General features: G+C 39.8%; 1 protein-coding gene across 2 annotated transcripts in view; it reads left to right on the top strand.

The window, feature by feature from the left end:
* Positions 1-22043, top strand: part of LOC124152306 (parapinopsin-like) — a 43984-nt gene that overhangs the window by 16150 nt on the left and 5791 nt on the right. Inside the window, exons 1-2 of one of the 2 annotated variants that reach the window (XM_048392691.1) lie at positions 7434-7571; positions 20456-21292. In XM_048392691.1, the coding sequence (XP_048248648.1) occupies positions 20627-21292 (666 nt within the window). In that variant the 5' untranslated portion in view covers positions 7434-7571; positions 20456-20626. Of the gene's footprint in view, positions 1-7433; positions 7572-20455; positions 21293-22043 lie in introns of those variants that run through there. The other variant, XM_046525205.2, reaches the window with a different exon arrangement.

A 22043-nucleotide genomic window follows, 5' to 3' on the forward strand; every position in this document is an offset into this window, starting at 1 on the left:
TTGAATTAAATATTCAAAGACAGCAAACTGGTTTGGTCCTACTTCCCATTTAAAGACGGGAGAATGAAGCGAGTTAGTTTAAACGCCGATTCTGTATTACAGTGACTGCCTATATTGGACATGCCAGCATGTGTGGGTCGTTAGGAATGGTGACGCATGTCATAGTCGTTTTCGTATGAGTATAACACAAATACTATTAGACCAAGGATTAGTATCAGGGAGAATGTGGGATTCGAACCTACGTTCAACTGATCCTGGCACAACTAAGGGACGCAACTCTGCACAGTAAATTACTGCAACTTAAATAAGACCAGTTGGCCATAATCTTCAGTAAAAGGCTGTATGGCACATCCAAGGCCCTGAGCGATCATAGCACTACTGATATTGTAAACCTTTGTCAAAGTCTGGAAGTAATAACCATGGGCCATGGGCCCAACAAGAGCAAATCAATGTCAGCGCTGTAGTTATTGTAAATCCTTTAGTTCGCGATTTAGGCTTCTTCTACACTCGCCAGCCACTTGCACAGAGTGATTATAGGCTAAGATCACTGAAGCCTCCATCGAAATTTACAATGGGCCCGGACCAATATAAAGTACCATACATCATTGTAGGCCCTGAAACTACGAGACAAAATGGAGTCCACAAATGGTGTTTTTTACATAAATAATCACCTTTACTTTCATGCATTGACTTTTCATTTGATTAAACTGTGTCATGCAAATAGACACTTCGAACACACGAACGCATCCCATATGGCACGTCGGAAATGTTTTTAATCGCCATGCTCTTCCGATAATTTAAGGATGAACAAGAGTCATCAGAACAATACCATGGAATTTGGATTCGGAACTTTGTATTTCTATGTCAGGTACACACCAACATGAACAGTCAAACTTGTTGCCAGGGAAACGGATAAAATATTAATTCTAACAATCCCTAAATAGCAAAAGGCACCAGATGACAAACTGGTCATATATGTGCATAATTTCAAGGAAGAATACCTATTAGTTTTAAAGATGTAGTCAAAGTCAAATTTCTTGCCATGGAAATAGGAAAACAATATCTAAATTCCTAAATAGCAAAAGACACCACTTCAACCCCTGAATAAAACATGTTCCAAGTTTGATTCAACACTGTTGAACAGTTTTTTAGTGCTGCTCCAGAAACGACACCTACCTCAGCAAAGTCTAACTTATGTCCATCGATACAGGGAAAAATGAAATTTTGAAACATTCTTAAATAGCCTAAAAAATATATATATAAATTACAAAATAGCAAAAGGCACGACTTCAGCATGTGACTAATACATCTTTCAAGTTTCGATCAAATATACTGAATGGTTTTCGAATTCTGCCGCGGAAACGAACCCCATCCTCAATGGAGTCTATGTCCAACTTCTTTCCATTAACATAATGATTTAAAAAGAAAAAAAAATCGAAAAATCCGAAAAACATCAAAAGGCACCACTTCAGTATGTGGCTGATAGATTTGCCAAGTTTCGATCACATGCACTGAATGGTTTTCGAGTTCTGCCCCGGAAAAGGAAATGATTACGGACAGACAGACGGACGGACGGACAGACAGACTGGCTGATCGCTATATCCCTATAAAAAGGTATGACGCACTATTCAATTAAACCCTCAAACCGTTGGACAGTGACAATTAACGTGTCAAGATTAATGCTACAAAAGAGAGAAGATGTCGTTGGCATGATACGGCGTAACGTCCGACCACATCTCAAAGAGTTTTGTCTGAGGCCGAATGTCACCAGGTTCATGGCCTGTTACACGGATACTGGGCGTACGGGAGACTTGCCTGGGAGCGACTGACCTGTCACCACTGACACTGCTACGTATGTATCCTCCATCTGAGGAATCGGTTTTTCACGGTGACGTTATCATCAGCGACTGGGATCGACAGTGTCCAGCAGACTGGGTCGGAACAATCTCAGATCCTGCAGACCACTACGAGACATAAAGCAGACACCGACGTCGAAGACATCGATGAGATCGAACACTGCGACACTGGCGGAACAGAAACAGGCAAAGAGACATGTTCACAGACGAGAGCACATTATAGCTTTCAGCGCCGATTAAAGAGTTCGTGTCTAACGCCGAAGACTCGACAGAAGACGTCTTTTAAGACATGTAATGCACACCAATAACGTGAACAAATTGCCTTGGCAAGCACGATCACCAGATTTATCACCAATAGAAAACTTGTGGGATTACCTTGAACGTCAAATTCGAGCACGACCTGTTCGCCCTTATAACAGGGTTCAGTTAACATAGACCCTCCGAGAAGAATGTCGTCGAATTAGATTTCCCATATCCTATAGACGGTGTTGACTGAAAAGTTTGATATTCTGAAGAATGAAATGGCGTTTCATGTTTTGAATTCAGTCTTGATGGTTGATCGATAATTGATAAACTTACCCAATTCTCCAAACTGTGGACACAATACCTTTAGTTTTGTTCTCATTCAGGGCACAACAGTTACTGGTGATGATGTTCTTAATATATAATTCATGTCGCTTGACAAAATTAGTATCTTCCTTAATATTGGTCCTGTTCTGTTTTCAGGAACAAACAAAATGTTGGTTTATTAACGGTTCCTTATTACCCGAAGATCCGGGTAGACAAACGGTCTTCAGCAACCCATGCTTGCCGGAAGAGGCGACTATGCTTATCGTAAGAGGCGAATAACCGGATTGGGTTGTCAGGCTCACAATTACACATGTTTTTTATGCAGAGCCTCTCCATGTGAATTCGACCCGTAAAGATTCGGTGTAGAATAGGTCTTGCAACCCATGCTTGCCGTAAAGGGCGACCCTGCTTGTCGTAAGAGGCGACTAACGGGATCGGGTGGTCAGGCTCGCTGACTTGGTTGATGCATGTCATCGTATCGCAACTGTGTGGATCGATGCTCATGATATCAATCGACCCGTGAAGATTCCGGGTTAGAAAAGGTCTTCAGGAACCCATGCTTGCCGTAAAAAGAAGACTATGCTTGTCGTAAAAGCCGACTAACGGGATCGGGTGGTCAGGCTCGCTGACTTCGTTGATGCATGTCATCGATCCCAATTGCGTGGATCGATGATCATGATGTCAATGACTGGATTGTCTGGTCCAGACTTGATCATTTACAGACCGCCGTCATATAGCTTGAATACTGCTGAGTCCGGCGTTAAACAACAAACAAACAACAACCATGTGAATTCTTTTTAAAAAATTGCGATTTCAGAAAAGAAAAGTTCAATTCTCTGAAAAACATTGGATTTTTCACTTATGGGAAACCTTCATTCCCTGAGCCATGGGACATTTGTTATTTAATGTGGTGACAATAGAAACATAGAGGTTATCACGCGAGTGTGTTTGGGGATGGTAAATATCCTGCATTAGGAATAAACATTGTATTTAGCGAGCCTTGGCGAGCTAAATACATAGTGTTTATTCCTAATACAGGATACTTACCATCCCCAAACACACAAGCGTGATAACCTCTTTATCATATAATGTCATTCTTTAATTTTGTGCTTCAAAATCGCTTTCCCTCTCTCACAAATATTACCGAAACATTGCGAGTTTTCCTGGAATGTGCGAATTAATATTTATTACGTCACAGGGTAAGTGATGTGTCAGTCGGACAGTGACAGTAGCCAATATAGTTCGAACTGAAATCTGTTTCTTATACAGCGGCGCAGCAACATATACGCAAAACAACAATTGTTTTTACTTGCCTTTCGCGGCTGTCCATCGGTCTGTCCGCTAGAGTAACTGCCCTTTATCAAAGGGAAGCTACTCTAACCCTAGTCTATGAGAGTGAGACGTCACGGCCACGGTCAGACGTTGTTGACAGTCGGTCTGTCCTGTCATAACGTTAAGAAGTGTAGTCAGATGTACAGACAGCGACAAAACCAAACAAGGTAACGATTCAACATATTTCGGCCAAATCCAACTATTTTAATTTGTGGAGAAGGTTCCAAGCCGCAGAGGTCAACAAGCACAGGTATGGCTACTGATCCCGCTTGGCTAGGCCTCGTGCCCTCGCAAAATCGTTTCGAAATTTATATCTCCAAAGTTGCCAAAACTTATAAAATGCCTTAGCTACGTCACAGTTAGACACTGATTTTCAGTATATGAGACTGTTCTTTTGATAATGATAGCAATTATCCCTGTAGTTTATCCAGATTCCCGATGGTTAATTCTGACTCGATCGCCGAATGACGAGGGCAACGCCATGTTTGTTTATAAACAGTGAAAGTAGTCCCTACTTGACCTTTGATATTTGCATCTCTATCTGCATATGACCCCAACGGATATCATTTTTATCCGTTGGCTTTATCCTGCCGAGAAACCTACCCATTATATGATAAAGCTACATATCTTCCAAGATTAAGTGCAATGTGTCAGAAGTGAATCGGTTCAAATAGCTAATTCCCTGCCACTGGTTAACCAACCTGGGCGTCGTTTTACAAAGCGATCTTAGCCCTAAGAAAAGCGTAACTTCTAAACTTTATCATAGACCTAGGACAGTCGTGGCTCTAAACTTTATCATAGACCTAGGACAGTCGTGGCGCTTAGGTTGTTTTCTACAACGGCGCCCTGGGCTAGAACTATTAATTAATAGAGAAAATGTTTCATATTTACATTTATGCGTTAAGATTCACAGTGACAAAACTCTCCACAAGACTGTATGACAAGAGAGATGACTTCAACATTAAAATAGTCAATATTCCGTTAACGTCAGGCAACATTCGTCCTGTCTTTGGTGTCTACATTTCACATCTTTTGAGGTACAATCGGGCATTATTTTTTTCCACAAAGATTTCATACAACCCTGGCTAAAAATGTCTTTGATCAACACCCAGGGCCTAATCAAATCTTTAAAAATGTTTTCTGGTTGACATTTCAAATTTGACGCATCGGTGACAAAAAATGATATCTGATGATGCAGTTCCCTTGACTTGTACAGTGTTACCGTGTGTTTCGTCAGGTGAACCATTGACTTGACTTTACATGTTTTTGTTGCGGATGCCACCGGTGGGACAGGATGTGATAATCTCGCGAAGACCTCGTGAAAGTCATTCATAAACACATGCTCATCATATAGTCAGAATCGTACAGTCGACTCTGCTTTTGGCAGAGATTTCTTGTGTCTATGGATAGGTTTTTTTCGCTTTTTTAGAATATATGTGAGGTATGACGATCGTACATTTAAATGTGCAAGAGGGCCCTGTGCAGCTGGGAGTGTTCCGCTTAATGGTATTCCGAGCATAAGTTTTGTTTTGATTAATCTGAAAGCTTCTTCACATTAAATACATCATTAAAAATCAAAGTAAAATCATGACGTGATTAATTTTGGACATAAACATTCAAGACAGACTGCTGCTTCCATATTCCACCAACCCTTTACCGAGCACTCGTCTCTTCTCTGGGGTATTGATTACTTCGTTATGTTGGCGTATTATTCTCGTTACTATTGACAAACAGCTCCGCAAATAGAACAAAAACATCAAGCGGAAACGTAAACGGTGATAATGATTTCAGTGACCGTGCCCATTATTTGTAAGTTCGTGTTATGCGCCACAAGGGGATTTATTAACAAAAGAGGATGATGGTCCTTAAATGTGCTCCTATTGGAAGGTATGTATCACCAAATAATACAAGCGACTTAACCCGTTCTACAACCGTAAGCAATCACTGCTTAAAAGAATATAACAAACATGTGTTTATGAAAAACTATCGAATAGTGATGATACCTGGTGATCGCGAAAAGCCACCCTGTATCACGGACTTAATACAGGATAATGATTGATCAGGATTTATTCAAAATATATTTCCCTGCGATGCAGAGTGCGAGTGGCGGGGATACACGGCATTGTCTCGATCGCATCACTTCTGTCAGGGTGAGTGAGTGAAATCAGTGAGATCGGGGAGGGTCAAGCAAACCACGTAAATGGGGAGCTACGCTTTATGGTCTGGAGCCCATTTGTAAAGTCTAGGTGTAGATTCAAGGTCTAGACGTAATTTGTGTCGGGTGTGAAACTGCACAGATTACTGCTTGTGCTGGTGTACTGCTAATTGAGACTGTCAGTGTTGATAATGATTGGTTGTTATCAGCTTCTTATCAGATATTAGCGGGTCTAAAAGGGCCCGGGGTGCGGCTAATTGACGAACTTTTGGACGCCTGTTGTGTTTATGCCTGTTTTTATTATCGCTCTTGTAAAAATATGTTTGTTACAGTAGTTGTAGTAGAAGCTGCAGTAGTAGCTGTGGTAGTGCAAGTAGTAGTAGTAGTAGTAGCAGTATGATGATGATGAGCAGCAGCAGCAGTAGTAAAGGTAGTAGTAGTAGTAGCAGCAGCAGTAGTAGAAGCAGCAGCAGTAGCAGTAGTAGCAGCAGTAGTAGTAGTAGCAGCAGCAGTAGAAGAAGAGGTAGTAGTAGTAGTAGAAGTAGTCGTAGTAGTAGTAGCAGCAGTAGCCGTAGTATGATGATGATGATCCGATAATGTGAGGTGAGGTGAGGTGAAATTGGGTTTAACGTCGCGTCCAAGATTATTGCACTTATATAGCGACGTGCATGCACGTGTTTGCGTGGCTGCTTGTACTATTCCAGACTGATGCCGATTCATAGTGCTAGTTCACTGAGATACCATGCCGCAGTTTAACATGAATACCCCACTCAGACACAGTATACTAACTCCGAGCCGACCAGTCCTTGTTTTAGCCCCTTAATGCCGAGCGCCAGACAGGGTAACAACAAGTACCATCTTTTAACGTCTTTTGGTATGACGCGGCCGGGGATCGAACCCCGGACCTTCCGCTCTCCGGGCGGACGCTCTACCTCTAGCCCACGGAGGCGGTCTAAAACATCAAGAAATGCTTCATCAAACAACAGAAAGAATTAATGTATTACAAATGTCATTCCTTATGCTGGGGGACATTTTACTGATGTCATGCAAAATGGATGTTATCCTGTCGGATGTCAAAGAAAATGACATATCTCTGTCGGATCATTTGATTGTTTCCATACTTTCTTAAGTGTTACAACGGTCTTGTGCACACTATTATTTACAACTCAGTCCTCAAAATTACATCCACCTTTGAAAATAAACAAGCGTAAGACAAATAATATCCATCTTTGAACGTCAACTCGCGTACATTTCTTTTCGTAAACACCTGGCATCATCACTGTTTGATAGTGATTCATAAACACATGGTCACAATATAGTCGGAATGGTACAATCGACTCCAATCGTTATTGGCAGAGGTTTCTTATGAATATTGAAAGGGTTTTATCGCTTATATTTCCATCGGAGCAATAGAAAGTGGGCAGAGGAGCAGTGTGGTACAACATATTTAGAAATCAATAGCTGGGCGTGTGACAGATCTAGAGCTTCTCCACGTCGGGTCCTTCTTTCATTATCACCTGATTCATTATCACAAACGGTCGCCAGAGGATACACCACAGTTCAGCTGCTGAGAATGTTACTTAGTGTCAAGTTCTCGTTTTCCTTTTCACACGATATGAAATTAATGTTATCATGGATGACGTTTTACCGACAGAAAGGTAAGGTATAATTATATAATTCAGTTTCTACCTTAAAGTCGTTTTCACGTGGGATGGTCTATTATGACGAGTCATTCATTTACCTTGTGTTTGTTAGTTTGTTAATTGTTTAACGACTCATTAAGCAATAGTCCAGCTGTATAATGGCGAGATGTACATGATCGAGTTGATATTGATTGGTTGTTATCAGCTTCTTATCAGATATTAGCGGGTCTAAAAGGGCCCGGGGTGCGGCTAATTGACGAACTTTTGGACGCCCGTTGTGTTTATGCCTGTTTTTATTATCGCTCTTGTAAAAATATGTTTGTTACAGTAGTTGTAGTAGAAGCTGCAGTAGTAGCTGTGGTAGTGCAAGTAGTAGTAGTAGTAGCAGTATGATGATGATGAGCAGCAGCAGCAGTAGTAAAGGTAGTAGTAGTAGTAGCAGCAGCAGTAGTAGAAGCAGCAGCAGTAGTAGTAGTAGCAGCAGTAGTAGTAGTAGTAGCAGCAGCAGTAGAAGAAGACGTAGTAGTAGTAGAAGTAGTCGTAGTAGTAGTAGCAGCAGTAGCCGTAGTATGATGATGATGATCCGATAATGTGAGGTGAGGTGAGGTGAAATTGGGTTTAACGTCGCGTCCAAGATTATTGCACTTATATAGCGACGTGCATGCACGTGTTTGCGTGGCTGCTTGTACTATTCCAGACTGATGCCGATTCATAGTGCTAGCTCACTGAGATACCATGCCGCAGTTTAACATGAATACCCCACTCAGACACAGTATACTAACTCCGAGCCGACCAGTCCTTGTTTTAGCCCCTTAATTCCGAGCGCCAGACAGGGTAACATCAAGTACCATCTTTTAACGTCTTTTGGTATGACGCGGCCGGGGATCGAACCCCGGACCTTCCGCTCTCCGGGTGGACGCTCTACCACAAGACCACGGAGGCGGCCTGATGATAATGATGATGATGATGCACAGCAGTGGTGGAAGTAGTAATAGTAGTAGTTGTTGTTGTTGTTGTTGTCAAATAGGCACCATCAGAGGCATCAAGGACTGATGTATCAGTCACCGTTTGAGTACCCTTGCGCTTTTAGCACATAAGCGAGCCTGTCTAATCAGTGTTCCACTGAAATGTTTAATCATGTGTCTGACGCACAGAGGATTTAAAACGGATTATAGTGCAGAACATTGAACCAAGTGCTTCCGGATAAATACTTCTCGCAAGCTGATGCGATTCGTGAATGCGAGCCAAGGATTATTATGACATGACATGACACCCTTATCCGGCAATCAAACTCTGAATGTCCAAAGGAATCATGAAACAATAATTAAGATAAAATCCTGCCAAACATGTAGTGACTCTCTCATGGATATTTTTATGTATTTCCTTGGCAAGCATGAAAGGGCGTGTGTAATGAAAATAACCTTGGGAGATCAATTGACTTGCGCTACATGTCCCGCTCCATCAAGATTAGACAAAGACGAATAAAGTCATTCTTAGAGAGATAATAGGACATGTTGCCATGACAGGCAAGGGGGAATAACATTTATGTCATTTATGTAGCCAAGTATAAGATGCAAGCAAGTTCAAAGAAATAAAAATCGAAATGCAAGTCGGTCCAAGAAGAATTTGATTGTATGGTGTTGAGTGACAGCTACAAATTAAGATTTAAAGGAAAATGAGGAACGTTGGGTTGGTATTTGGTTCCACATTTATATTATCTTTATATTTGTAATGATTTAGAGATATCAATTTCACATCTTATTTTTATTACACGAGGGACATCAACTGTGAATGAAATAGGGGCGGGGTTTGGGTCCCTTTTCTTACCAAGCATGAGGTTTGTATCAATTGCCAATAAAATTACGCCACGGATTTCAATTTTACTAACTTCCATTTTCCATTGAGTCATGTATCTGTCAGAGATTTCTCCTGTAAATCTTCAACGGAAGATGGCTTTTTAATCCTCAATTATTACCATGTAGGTAATACCAATATCACTCTGGGCAATAGCAACCAATAACAGCTTAAACGTCTTTACGATATTCGCTCCATGTAAAATTCCCCTTATTTTATTTGTCGAGGCTTATTACCCCTGCACCCGAGCCCTTGTTCGTTTTAATTATATATGCATCTGTGTTAATGTGGTTCAGGATAGAATATTATTATAGTTCAAGATAATTCTTTCAAATGTTCCTGACATCAATAGTTTCAGCTCAAATATATTGAACAATTACAATGTGTATGTGATTGTTGATGTTTCTCAAGTGAGCTATCGATATATGGCGAGTGTAATAATACTGAGTTTTATCGTGTTCAGTGTACTGACAATTACTGTGATAGTTTGTCATAATCAAATGCTTATGATATAGTCGTGCAATGGAATCTGCTTTTAGAGAGTTTTCTTATGGTAATGAAAGAGAGTTTGCAGTTTATATTTACAGTGCCCCACACTAGCACATTTTGCAGTTTATATTTACAGTACCTCACACTAGCACATTTTGCAGTTTATATTTACATATTATTATACATATACATTTACATATTTATATATTATATTATATTTACATCTATTTATACCTGAAATATTGCTGAGCGTGGCGTTAAACAACAAACAACAATAAAACCCTGAGCTGTACGTTGAGATAAGGGAACAATAATGTCACATAGAACACCTTAATACATGATTTCGAGTATGACATTAAACACAGTCACATTCACAGTTTCCGAGATGTTTTTTATACAAAAGCTTTAACATGCGGTTTCGCCAAAGAATACTGATTTCATTTCTGCCAATTTTCTCCGTTTTCAGCAGAAAAAGATGTTTAAACCCGATTCTATAAAAAAACAACATTGACCTTATTCTGTGATTCTCTACACACTACATAGCGTGGCATTACTCAAATGTGTTCTTGTTTACAATAAGATGATACTCTAATGATTCGGCGAAAGAAATAACTATCACGAATTAGGTGCCAAACTTTGACACATTGTAATTTGGTGTCTTATATAATTCAACGGCTGGCTGAAAATCAATGGGTATGCTGCAAACAGGATTGACGCAAAGGGAAGTTGCCAGATATTTTAATTTTCATTTCTTGGAGGGCTACACTCATGACTTGCCATGGGCCGGTCTTCCACGTCATATTCGGTTGTGCATCTACGGAATTGATACCAATCTGCCACATTGACATCTCGGACAATTCCTGGGTTGAGGCCAGTTCGTGACACAACTGATACGCCAACTTTGGCTAACACGTCACCGTCAGGCACGCCTTGCCTGATGTAGACAACATCTGAGCTTCTGAAGACAAAGACAAAACTGGGACAGTACAGTGTTCACAGATGACTCCAGGTTTCATCTGGACAGCTCTGATGGCAGTACAAGGTCAAGGTCGAAAGAGGACAATATGACAGATATCCACTATGAATATTGGCGTTTAAACGTTGAATCAAATATGGCTATGAATTGTTAAGAATGGCTGGTTCTGATCCTGTTGTTGGCGTCGTTTAATCGCACCCTAGACATGTTGTATGGGGGAGAGATCTTGAGAAACATCCGGCCATGCAAGTACAGCAATGTTATGCTGCCTCAAAATGTATGTTACAACATGTGCAACATGTGGGCAGATATTATCCTGCTACAACGTGACGTCACATCCCTGCATTTGCACCAATCCTATTCCGACTACACTTTTTTTCAAAATCGCCGATTGTTTATTCGGAATAGCTTTATATGTCACAAGTGCTTTCAAGATAGAAAACATTTCTTTTTAGCCTGGGATGCTGCACCATTGCAGTGTTGTTGACCAAGACACATTCGTCGCAAGACAAACACCTAATTAGTTATTGGATAAAAACTATACTTCTTCCGTTCATTTCTGATAAGAATTCCACCATTGTTCAAGACATGTCTATTCTTTTCTGCAAACCAAACACCGTATCAGAAACATGTATTACATCGTTTGCAAACATCAAAGAAAAAGCTGTATGACATCTGGGTTGATGTGGATACGAGGTCCTGAATTCTCCCTTCTATTTCCCTTCCTAGATTAATAGACCGCCTCCGTGGTCTAATGGTAGAGCGTCCGCCCGGAGAGCGGAAGGTCCGGGGTTCGATCCCCGGCCGCGTCATACCAAAAGACGTTAAAAGATGGTACTTGTTGTTACCCTGTCTGGCGCTCGGCATTAAGGGGCTAAAACAAGGACTGGTCGGCTCGGAGTCAGTATACTGTGTCTGAGAGGGATATTCATGTTAAACTGCGGCATGGTATCTCAGTGAGCTAGCACTATAAATCGGCATCTGTCCGGACTAGTACCAGCAGCCACACACACACACACACACACACGTACATGCACGTCGCTATATAAGTGCAATAATCTTGGACGCGACGTTAAACCGAATTTCACCTCACCTCCTAGATTAATAAATAATAATAAAAAATGGTTTAAAAATAGTCCCAACTCATACATTTTCAGAAAAAAAGGATTATTTATTAGACTTAACAAATCAGCATACTCTTTCGTATGCAGACTGTGAACATCCCAACATCTTTGGTGACACACCATTATTATTGAGAATGATCTGTATTCGTTGATTTCGTCTAAAGTGGGCACCACAACATCAAGCCGGTGTCACGAAATATATTCGCCCCCAGAATAAAATCTCCCCCGGCGAATTTATACCGGTACAGTTCCGCCCCTCTCGAAATAAACTCGCCCCCCACCTACGAAATAAAATCTCCCCCCCAGAATATTCTCTCCCCCCCTCCCCCCATTTCGGTCGTTTTATAAATACTTGCCATGCTTGTGTAATCGGTTAAATTGTACGGTATACATTGTAGACAGACAGACAATAACTTATTAATGTCTCACTTCTGTACATACATAAAACAGCTTTGTACAAATAAACATTGATAGAATGTACAGAACCATTCAATAGAATTATGAGAGAATATCCCACTGCTAAGTATATGATAAATTGTTGAATTAACATTAGATAAGGTTGAGAATAAAGTGTGTGTTTTTTAAATACATCTTAGACTGGTGAGTCTTCTGCTCGATGATAACCAGCCTACTCATATGTTTACCCTTTTCCCCATTGTTGGAAAGTGTGTCGTCTGCTACCCCAGATGGAGCAACCTGGTAACAATTAATCACAAGCTGTCAATATACAATACATTATAATACATCAAGATGGCAGTTTCCATGTAAAGATTAAGTATTTCTAAGCAACTTAAAGATATGCACAATATCTAGATATATGTATCTTTAATTTGCTTAGAAATACTTAATCTTTACATGAAAACTGTCATCTTGATGTATTATTCTGTTTTGTATATTGACAGCTGGCGATTGAGTATGAGGTTAAACTGTATCATCTTTACTGTTTTGATATTTTGCAATATGTTGTGGTCATCAGTTATGCAAATCAGTTTCGTTGGGTCTTTTTAACAAGGTGTTTTTCATTAAGATTCACCGCCAGCCCGATTATAACAATTACATGTGCACTTTGCTTTGACGATGCCGGTTGATGTTGTTCAATACAAGCTGGCGGTGGGCGTTTTTTAATCTTTTCTACATGCTAATCATTTCGGGAAGATGATACACATTTCTCTATATTTTGGGTTACTTTGCTTATATAATTTCCGATTATCATTCTTAGTTTTACTTTTTCTCTTTTGCTGCGGTGATATCCATCCGAATCCAGGACCTTTGCATAGTCCAGATTTAAAGTTTATACATCTAAACGTACGCTGTCTTAAAGACAAAGTAGATTTAATCAGTGCTGAATTAGATAGTTATGATATTGTATGTTTAAAGCAAGGACTGGTCTGCTCGGAGTCAGTATACAGTAAACTGTGGCATGGTATCTCAGTGAGCTAGCACTATAAATCGGCATCAGTCCGGACTAGTACAAGCAGCCACACACACACATACACGTGCATGCACGTCGCTATATAAGTGCAATAACCTTGGAGGCGACGTTAAACCCAATTTCACCTCACCTCACCTACACTAATACCATTTTCAAATCGTAGCCTGTATTAAGGAATATATTTTAGATCTTAAATCAGAGTATAACGGACAGCGTGAGCTGGAGGCGCGCGTGGATATGTTGACAGTTTTTACGTAGTTAGTGTTAAAACCGAATGTTTGCGAGGATTAATAAGATTTCTGAATTTCAGTTACGACAGTAACCGTACATGTATTTGTCACATTAAGTCATTTCATTCAAATTTGTTTGGTATGATTATGTCTTATAATTATTTTAGGATGGAAGGTACAGTTACCAAATAAAATATGCTGAAATATCAATTCATTATGACCATATTTCATAATCTATATTTTAAAGTAACCCTCCTTACATTAAAGATAACTATTTAAAGAATATAGTACTTAAAGACATTGCAACAAACCGAATAATCAGAGGGGAGACTTTATACTGAGGGGGGCGCGACATATATCCGCCCGGGGGAGATTTTATTTCAGAACAGATTCTCCGGGGGAGAATCTGTACCGGTATAAAATCTCCGGGGGGGGGGGGGGGGGGAGAATTTGTACGGGGGAGAGTTTATACCGGGACACCGGCACGCCGTGATAAAGCTGAAATACTTAATCTCAAATGCTGCGTTAAAGCAAACTCACTATCAACGTATCACTGCAGTGTATGTCTTGGGGCAGAAGTAAATGCAGCTGTGTCCTTGGGATTCAGTTTCAAACACGACCGGTGTTGGTACAATGAGAGATTGTTCTTGAATCCACTGCCATAGTACTACATTTATAACGTGACATTGGACCGGGATTAAGTGAGATAGAGAGCTTGTGACGGTAATATAGAGCGCGACAATGTCTTCGCATTTCCTCATTAAATAAAGAGGTTAATACATCTTACCTAATATTCTTCTACATTTTATAATCCTCCGAATCACGTTTCAGTCCTTCAACTCCTCCACTGATTCTCTCGGATCAATTTACACTATATGCACTATTAGGGTGAAATAAAGTCTTTGAAACGACGATACACGCATCTGGTGAATCAAATCTTGCAAACAATTATCCCACCGTGTCTCAATTCCCTGGAAATCAACGTCCAACAGCTGGGCTTATTGTCTTTGAAAGTGGATGGGTGAGAACGTTCCGTTTGATGCTGCTTTGTATAATTATTACCCCAGGAATACTCCAAATCGGTGCCAATGTCTCTGCACATATGTGTACACTTTTCACATAGAAATTTTCTAGGCATTTATTTGGCTGATTGTATTCTTTGACCTTTACGGGACAACCTTTGCTACATTTTTGCACAAATGCAACCAAACCTGTTGACAAGCCTTTTGGTATTTTATAGTAAAATGCAGGTGAAAATCCTCAGCAAAGATATTTTATTTATAGATAACCGTTAATTGCATTTTCTGATCACTTTAAATGTAACTGATAATCATTTGCTTTGAATGAACGTTTGGGATGACGCTACGCGGGAGCCTATTATCAATGAACTGACAGAATACACATTGGAAATCACAAAAGTGCGAGGTCAGAAAACAACCTCCAAACCTCACTTGTTCCGAAGAGCAGAAACGTGGAACAACTGATGTTTGAGATTATATTTGTGATTATTTTACAGGACTTGATAAGTTTCTTCCAAGTGGAAAACGTAATTTGACCAGCAGCGATTCCGTGTTGGAATAGTTCTCCAGTAACCTATAAACTATTGCCAAAAGAGGCGAGTTAATGGATCGGTTGGTCAGCTTCGGTGAGTTTCTTGATTGCGTGTCATCGTTCACCTAAGTCGAGGGAGTTACTTACAGTAATAACTGATTTGTCTGGTCAAAGCGAGATTACGTACAAGCTGTCGTCTTATATTTGGGATGTCGCAACAAGACATTGTCGGGTCGCCATTTAGTCTCTGAAGCTGAAATGTGGTGTTTTATTATCGTGATAAATGCCGATATGTCGTGCAGATAACTTTGAGAAGTATTCAGTATTTTGTGCATCAAAGAATAAGCATCATTTAATCTGTTTCAGCTGACAATTGGCGTTGATATATATCTGATTTATCTATTTGAAGTTTTCTTGCAGGTCTGGAAAAGAATAACATTGGTTCTGGAAGATATAGCAATTACTGTCAAGACTATTCAGACTAACCACTGGCTCATATCGATGTGGAAAAATATGTGTGCAGTCATTGGGCGAAAATTGAACGTTGTCATCGATGGCATTGTCAGGTGACACGCTAGTAAGCTACGTAACACTATACAGTAACAGTGATCGTCTGCAAGTCAACTTACCAGTATGCCGTCAGTCGCGTGGTGACAACTTTGCTCATTAACTCTCGGTAGTTTCCGGAATACGAGTAGGTTTTATCGTTTTTGTCACAAATATTGCCTTCAGAATGTTTTCCTTCAAGCCACTTGTTTTAATAGACTTTATAAATGAGTTAATCCCACATTTATAGTTTACTGTAAATTTCCTTTAAGAGCAGCTCGGTACCCAGCGAGTAGACTTGTTCACCACAAATAATCAAAGGGAAATATATTATGTATAATTCATAGCACTGCATCGTCATGACCCTAAAGCCTGGCGACGAATGTACTGGCCCGATGAATGTCAATTCCTATGTCTACAGGCAACTCACAGGACTTCTCGCGTCCGCCACACCTAATACTGGCCATGCACACAGTCCAGGGAACAGTTCCATTTGTTGGCTGGCCCGGTATGGTGTGGTGATGATTTTCCAACATTTCAGACTCGACGGAGTAACTGTGCAAGGCGGATTTTTCGGCATGTCGTTAACTTCCACAAATATAAATGTGTTATTTTATTCAGTCGCGCTTTCGTACAGCTGGAGTTATAAAATACAGTACATTCATCAGTTTGTCTTTTGCTCTCTTTAATCTTTTATTGGGTGTCGTATTTCTTCTATCCACTAATTACTTGTTGTGCACAGTGATAAAGAGTACACTTGAATGTCGGGTGAAAATAACAGATTGGATTTTATCCTTAGATCCAGATAAAAGGAGTGCCGATATGTAATGTTTCATTATCTATTTCAATGTAACAAATATACGAATATAAGATTAAAGTGTTTCTTTTATATAAATGGTTGTAAAATATATGTCAAACAAATATTGGACTATTCGAATCTAATTTAAGATAACAAAACGCTTTAAAAGTCTTTAAAGTATGTTGGACATTGTTCTACTTTTATATATATCTGATGTTGAATCATTTGTAATCCACTGCGTGTTGTAATATATGTATTGTATACGTATTTTTGTATCTGACATGTATTCAAATAGGCTTTGCGCCTGTTGCAAGTGATATATATTTTTACACCGACATGTCGCTTCTAATTGTAATAAAGAAGTTGTTCATCCATAAATCTTATTCTTACTTATGTTTTACTGTCCTTTAGTCAACAATTTATGTATTTTTAATGTTCTCGTCACGATACGGCTGAAATATTGGCTATGTGTGTGTCGTTAAATTTTAACTTACTCACTCAAACTGAAACAAAAAGACAATGGTTATGCCTGTTCGAATCCCAGATGTTTGGGATGGCAAGTTTATGCTATATTATGAAGTAGCTGTGCTCCACCCTTTCAATGCCTGTGATGTGTGGTTGTAAAGTATGTTGGTAATATTGAAGCAATGTTCGATCACAGAAAGCACCATACTTTGTTTAATGGATATTATCCGTGTTCCCTAAAATCCTATCGACAACCCACTCAAAACATTGGACCCAACCCATCTCGCTTCGCTCAATATATTCACTAACATCAAAGCGGTTGGCGTTTGATTTCGCCATAGTAGAGAGGAGATAACATTCTGTGCCTTCAAGGTCGAGCTACATGTTGGTTACCCGTAGATGTAACCGTGCTGTACATTGTTATCTCTGAATACACAAACCATTCATGGTCATTCATTTGGCAATTAGTCTTCTATTATTGTGATCAAAGTTGATTGGACCACAAAGACAGATTCCAATTCCTACATTCCATTAAGTTAATTAGAACTGCTGTAAACAGGAAAGATGTTTAGAAATATCCCGGAAATTATCTTTATTGTTCAAGCAAAATTGGGCGTGCATGCAGACCATGCTGACTTCTGTGCATTGAAAACCTGCTGCTGGATAGGGTAGACGTGTATGTAAATAGAATACGTTCATGTAAGTCTATTTGCTTTAATTTCAAGAAAGATCGCGATACTCGTTAAAATGCAGGAATCGCCGATGTCGGAGATATATTCAAACTATAGTCTCATTTCCCATGCAGTCAAACATGATAATCATCACTACCGGCGACAGGAAAAGGAAGCATGTGTTCGGAAATTCAATATGATTTGAAACTCAGAAATAGATTCACGTGTGAGTATAACACTATTATACATTTTTGAAGTTATACATTAACGAATTTTTGTTATTTGGGGACATCTAGAATGTATGTATGTGAATGTATTTCACATGTAGCGGAACATCTGTATGATACAATCATGAATGTTATAATCTCTATATCATCCTCAGTTTAATGTTACATTAGCGGTAGTGAAGAAGTATTTGTATATTAAAAAACCGTTTCGAGGAGCTGATTCACGGTAATTGCGTCAGCAGTGGAGGGTGTGAAATCAATCTCTAAGTTCATGAGAATCATTTGAAGATTTTATCAACACCCAGTCATCATTCCATACTTAATCATGTACATAATAATAATGTATACAGTCTTCGGTAGTATGGAATGGTTGTCCGGATAATCGTAACCCTCGTGGCGATTCCGGGGAAAATATGTCCCCAGTACCCCTCATGTCGTGAGGGTCAATTGGATTACCAGGCTGTGTGACATGGCTTAGTTCGTGTTATCGCAATCCGATGGTGGGGATCATTGCTCATGCCTAAATCACTGTTTGTTGGACAAAATCGAATTATTTACAGGAGCCGTGGTATAGCCCAATAGCTAATACGTTCGATCGTCACGCCGAAGGCTCGGAATAGTTCCCCAATACAGGTACAAGGCGAGGACCAACTCAGATAGAATTAGTGGATAGAGCGTTTGCCCGGAGAGCGAAAATTTGTTGTTATCCTGTCTTGCGCTCGGCATTAAGGGGCTAAAACTGGTCGGCGCGGAGTAATATAACGTGTTTGAACGGAATATTCATGTTAAACTGCAGCATGGTATCTCAGTGGGCTAGCACTTTTAACTCGGCATTAGTCCGTACGGGTACGCACGCACGCACGCACGCGCACACGCACACACACGTGCATGCACGTCGCTATATAGTGCAATAATCCTATATGCGACGTTAAACCCCATTTCACCTTACCTATAATGCGAAAACCCTGTTTTCACCTCTACAAAGTAACGCCCAAAGCATCCAATCATGAACGATTTGTTTGTCATTTGGGAAATTGGCTTTATGGTACATTTAACTTCAATTTCAATTTCCTAGTGACGAAAACTGTGTCACCCCCGTAATATCAAATAATATTTCTATCCTCCAATAAATACCAAAGTTACAGCTGACCCAATGTGACAACTAAGCTGAGCGCAACCACGACGTAGAAAAATAGCAATGATCAAGGGAAGTCGAATTAGAAACCGTTAAACGTTGGTATTGATTGGTTATTTACAGCGTTATACCTCAGGTCAATCATGAAGTATTACATCCCTCCTCAAAAGAAGAAAAATACATTCAACTTACGTTTAACTGCAAAAGGCACTGTCATCTTTCGTTTTTGACTACACATTACTAATTAATATACAACACATTACTAATAATATACAACACATTACTAATTGCTCCTTTTATAGCATAAAAAAGTAACATGATATACATGTATGCATATATGATTTTAATTTTAATTCCCATTGATTATTATCTACATGGCTTCTGCCCGTAGTTGCCAGATATACTGTTGTAGTTGTATTCACACTACTCTGGACAAGACTTGACAAGAATCAGTTGCACTGATTAATCATGCAAAACTAACCATCTTAATAAATCTTTGTACGGTGAACACTCACGTCTGTCAACCGATAAACCAAGCACCGTCATTATTTTGAGAACAGCTTTTATATAACAGCCGCACACGTGGATCATTCGGGCATTGCAAATCGCTGTGCAGAGCCGCACCTTTAGGCAAACCAAACACCTATAGTCGTTTTACAATGTAGGCTTTAGGTTTCGTAGCACAATTCCCGTACTCGTGGGTTTCACCAAAGTGGCCTGCATCACTTCAATCTTTCCAACCACATCTGGCTGACACGCCGTGATTTACCTGAAATACATTATATTTAATACAACATTCCCACTTTTTATTCCAGTTCTAGCAAGAAGTGTCACGACAGAAACACAAATATAATTTAGATTTGATTAATTGATGTAAAAACACATTCAGATATCGTTTTGGGTCTGATGAAGATTAGTAACAGTAGAGTTTATTGTAGGACAATGGTGCCATTCTTCAAAGGAAAATAGGACACACATGCAAATGTGATACATGTCGTCATATATGTGAACTAAACTGCTAGGCCAAAGAAGTATTTATTTGAAAATTGGATTGGACCAAAAACAAACGTTATCAAAACGTTATTGGGCTGTAAACAGTCGCCGAAACACTGCAAAAGTGAGGCCCAAACCACGTCTGTGATACCCGCATACAGCAATCACCATCAAATATCGATTTGTTTTGGTAACATTTTAGCCACCATCAAACATTTGTGTATTATGACCACATGAAAGAGGACTTGACTGGCATCGGAGCACTAATTGATGCGCTACTGCATGTGAGCCAAATTAATGTTAATGAATTAAATATAAGTAATGACAGTAATACAGCCTAGTCCATCAAACGCTAATTTAAACGAACGGCACAACTCTCATAAAACATTATTTTTTTGTTTTTGCAGGATTCGCGATGTCATGGAGCACACAGATAAGAGTTTAAGGTGACACCCCTCTTGGTATTCTGGACAAACACAATGGACATGACCTCAGAGGACATGATGAAGGAAGACACCATATTTTGTTCGTTAAGATTAATATTCTTCAATGAAGAGAACTGATCAAACTTGTTGAGTATGGCATCGTATTCAGTCTTTAACATCAACACTGTTACAGTGCCTACAGTGACTACAGTCGATCCTGCAACTTCCACTCACCTACCCGCACTTGGATACAAAGTCATTGGTTCAATCTTCACCACTGTTTCAATTTTCGCTTTTTTCGCCAACGGATGCGGATTACTGGTGTTCCTCAGAAATAAGACACTACGCTCGCCGACAAATCTATTCATCATGTCGCTAAGCATCTGTGACATTCTGATGGCACTTTGTTCAAGTATGGCATGTGCAGCCAGTTTTAGCCATGGGTGGGTGTTTGGTGATGTGTTCTGTGTTCTTGAAGGATTCATGGTGTACTTCCTAGGCCTTACCTCCATGTACCTTCTGGCCGCCATATCAGTTGACAGATACATTGTGATGTCGAAGCCACTTATGTCCTATAAGATTACCCATCGTGTCGCAGCTACCGCTATCTTCGTGTGCTGGGGGATGGGCTTCTTCTGGGCAGCTCTTCCTCTGGTAGGATGGAATCATTATAGCTTGGAAGGGGTCGGGATTTCTTGTAGTATTGTATGGCAGAGCGAAGACCCCGTCAACTTCAGCTACATCATCGTCATCTTCTCCTTCTGCTTTATCTTCCCCTTGTGTCTCATGGCCTTCTCCTACTATCATGTTTACATGACGGTGAGTTGGGGATGTGCACTCAATAGCAAACACAACTTGACCGTGTTCATATTCATCATGTGAAATATTTAGAGCTCAACCCCATTTATAACGTACTGATGTTTGCTAGGGCCGAAAAGTTTTCCAATCGTTTTTCCAAACATTTCATAATTTCAAATTCTGAGTATACCAAGCAAACTTCTTTCGAAAATGTCTTGTTTGACTTTTTCTTTTTGAGCTGTACAAAAGTTAAAAATGGAAGGCATCTTCTGGTTGGCTTTCTTCTCTTTCCATGGCACGCTTTAGAGCGGAATCAAGCTACCCTTGTAAATAAAGCTGCAAAACCCTTTCCATATCAAATAGGAATCTGCACAAAGATTGTACTACTCCGACTACATCATGAGCATGTGTTTATGTGTTTATGAATCATTATCAAATAGTAATGATACCAGGTGTTCGCAAAAGGGTGAGCATATCCTGCCCTACTTGTAGCACCGTCACAAACACATGCAAAGGCAAGTAACCTGAAAACACAAGGAACATATGGTACAAGTCAAAATAGGGAATTGCATTGTCAGTTTTGTCAAATTTGGATATGTCCCCCACATGTCTACCATCAAACATTTTGAAAGCTTTACTGAGGCCTTGAATGTTGTAACCTTGATCAAACAACTTCTAAGTAATAGTGTCATGACAAGTGACTGCTGTTTCCAATAATCAATCTGTAAGACCAGAAAATCGTAATAACTATATTTATTATTTAGCAGATAAC

Source organism: Haliotis rufescens, unplaced genomic scaffold (genome assembly GCF_023055435.1).
Source record: "Haliotis rufescens isolate VD_foot unplaced genomic scaffold, xgHalRufe1.0.p SCAF_11, whole genome shotgun sequence".
Lineage (NCBI taxonomy): Eukaryota > Metazoa > Mollusca > Gastropoda > Lepetellida > Haliotidae > Haliotis > Haliotis rufescens.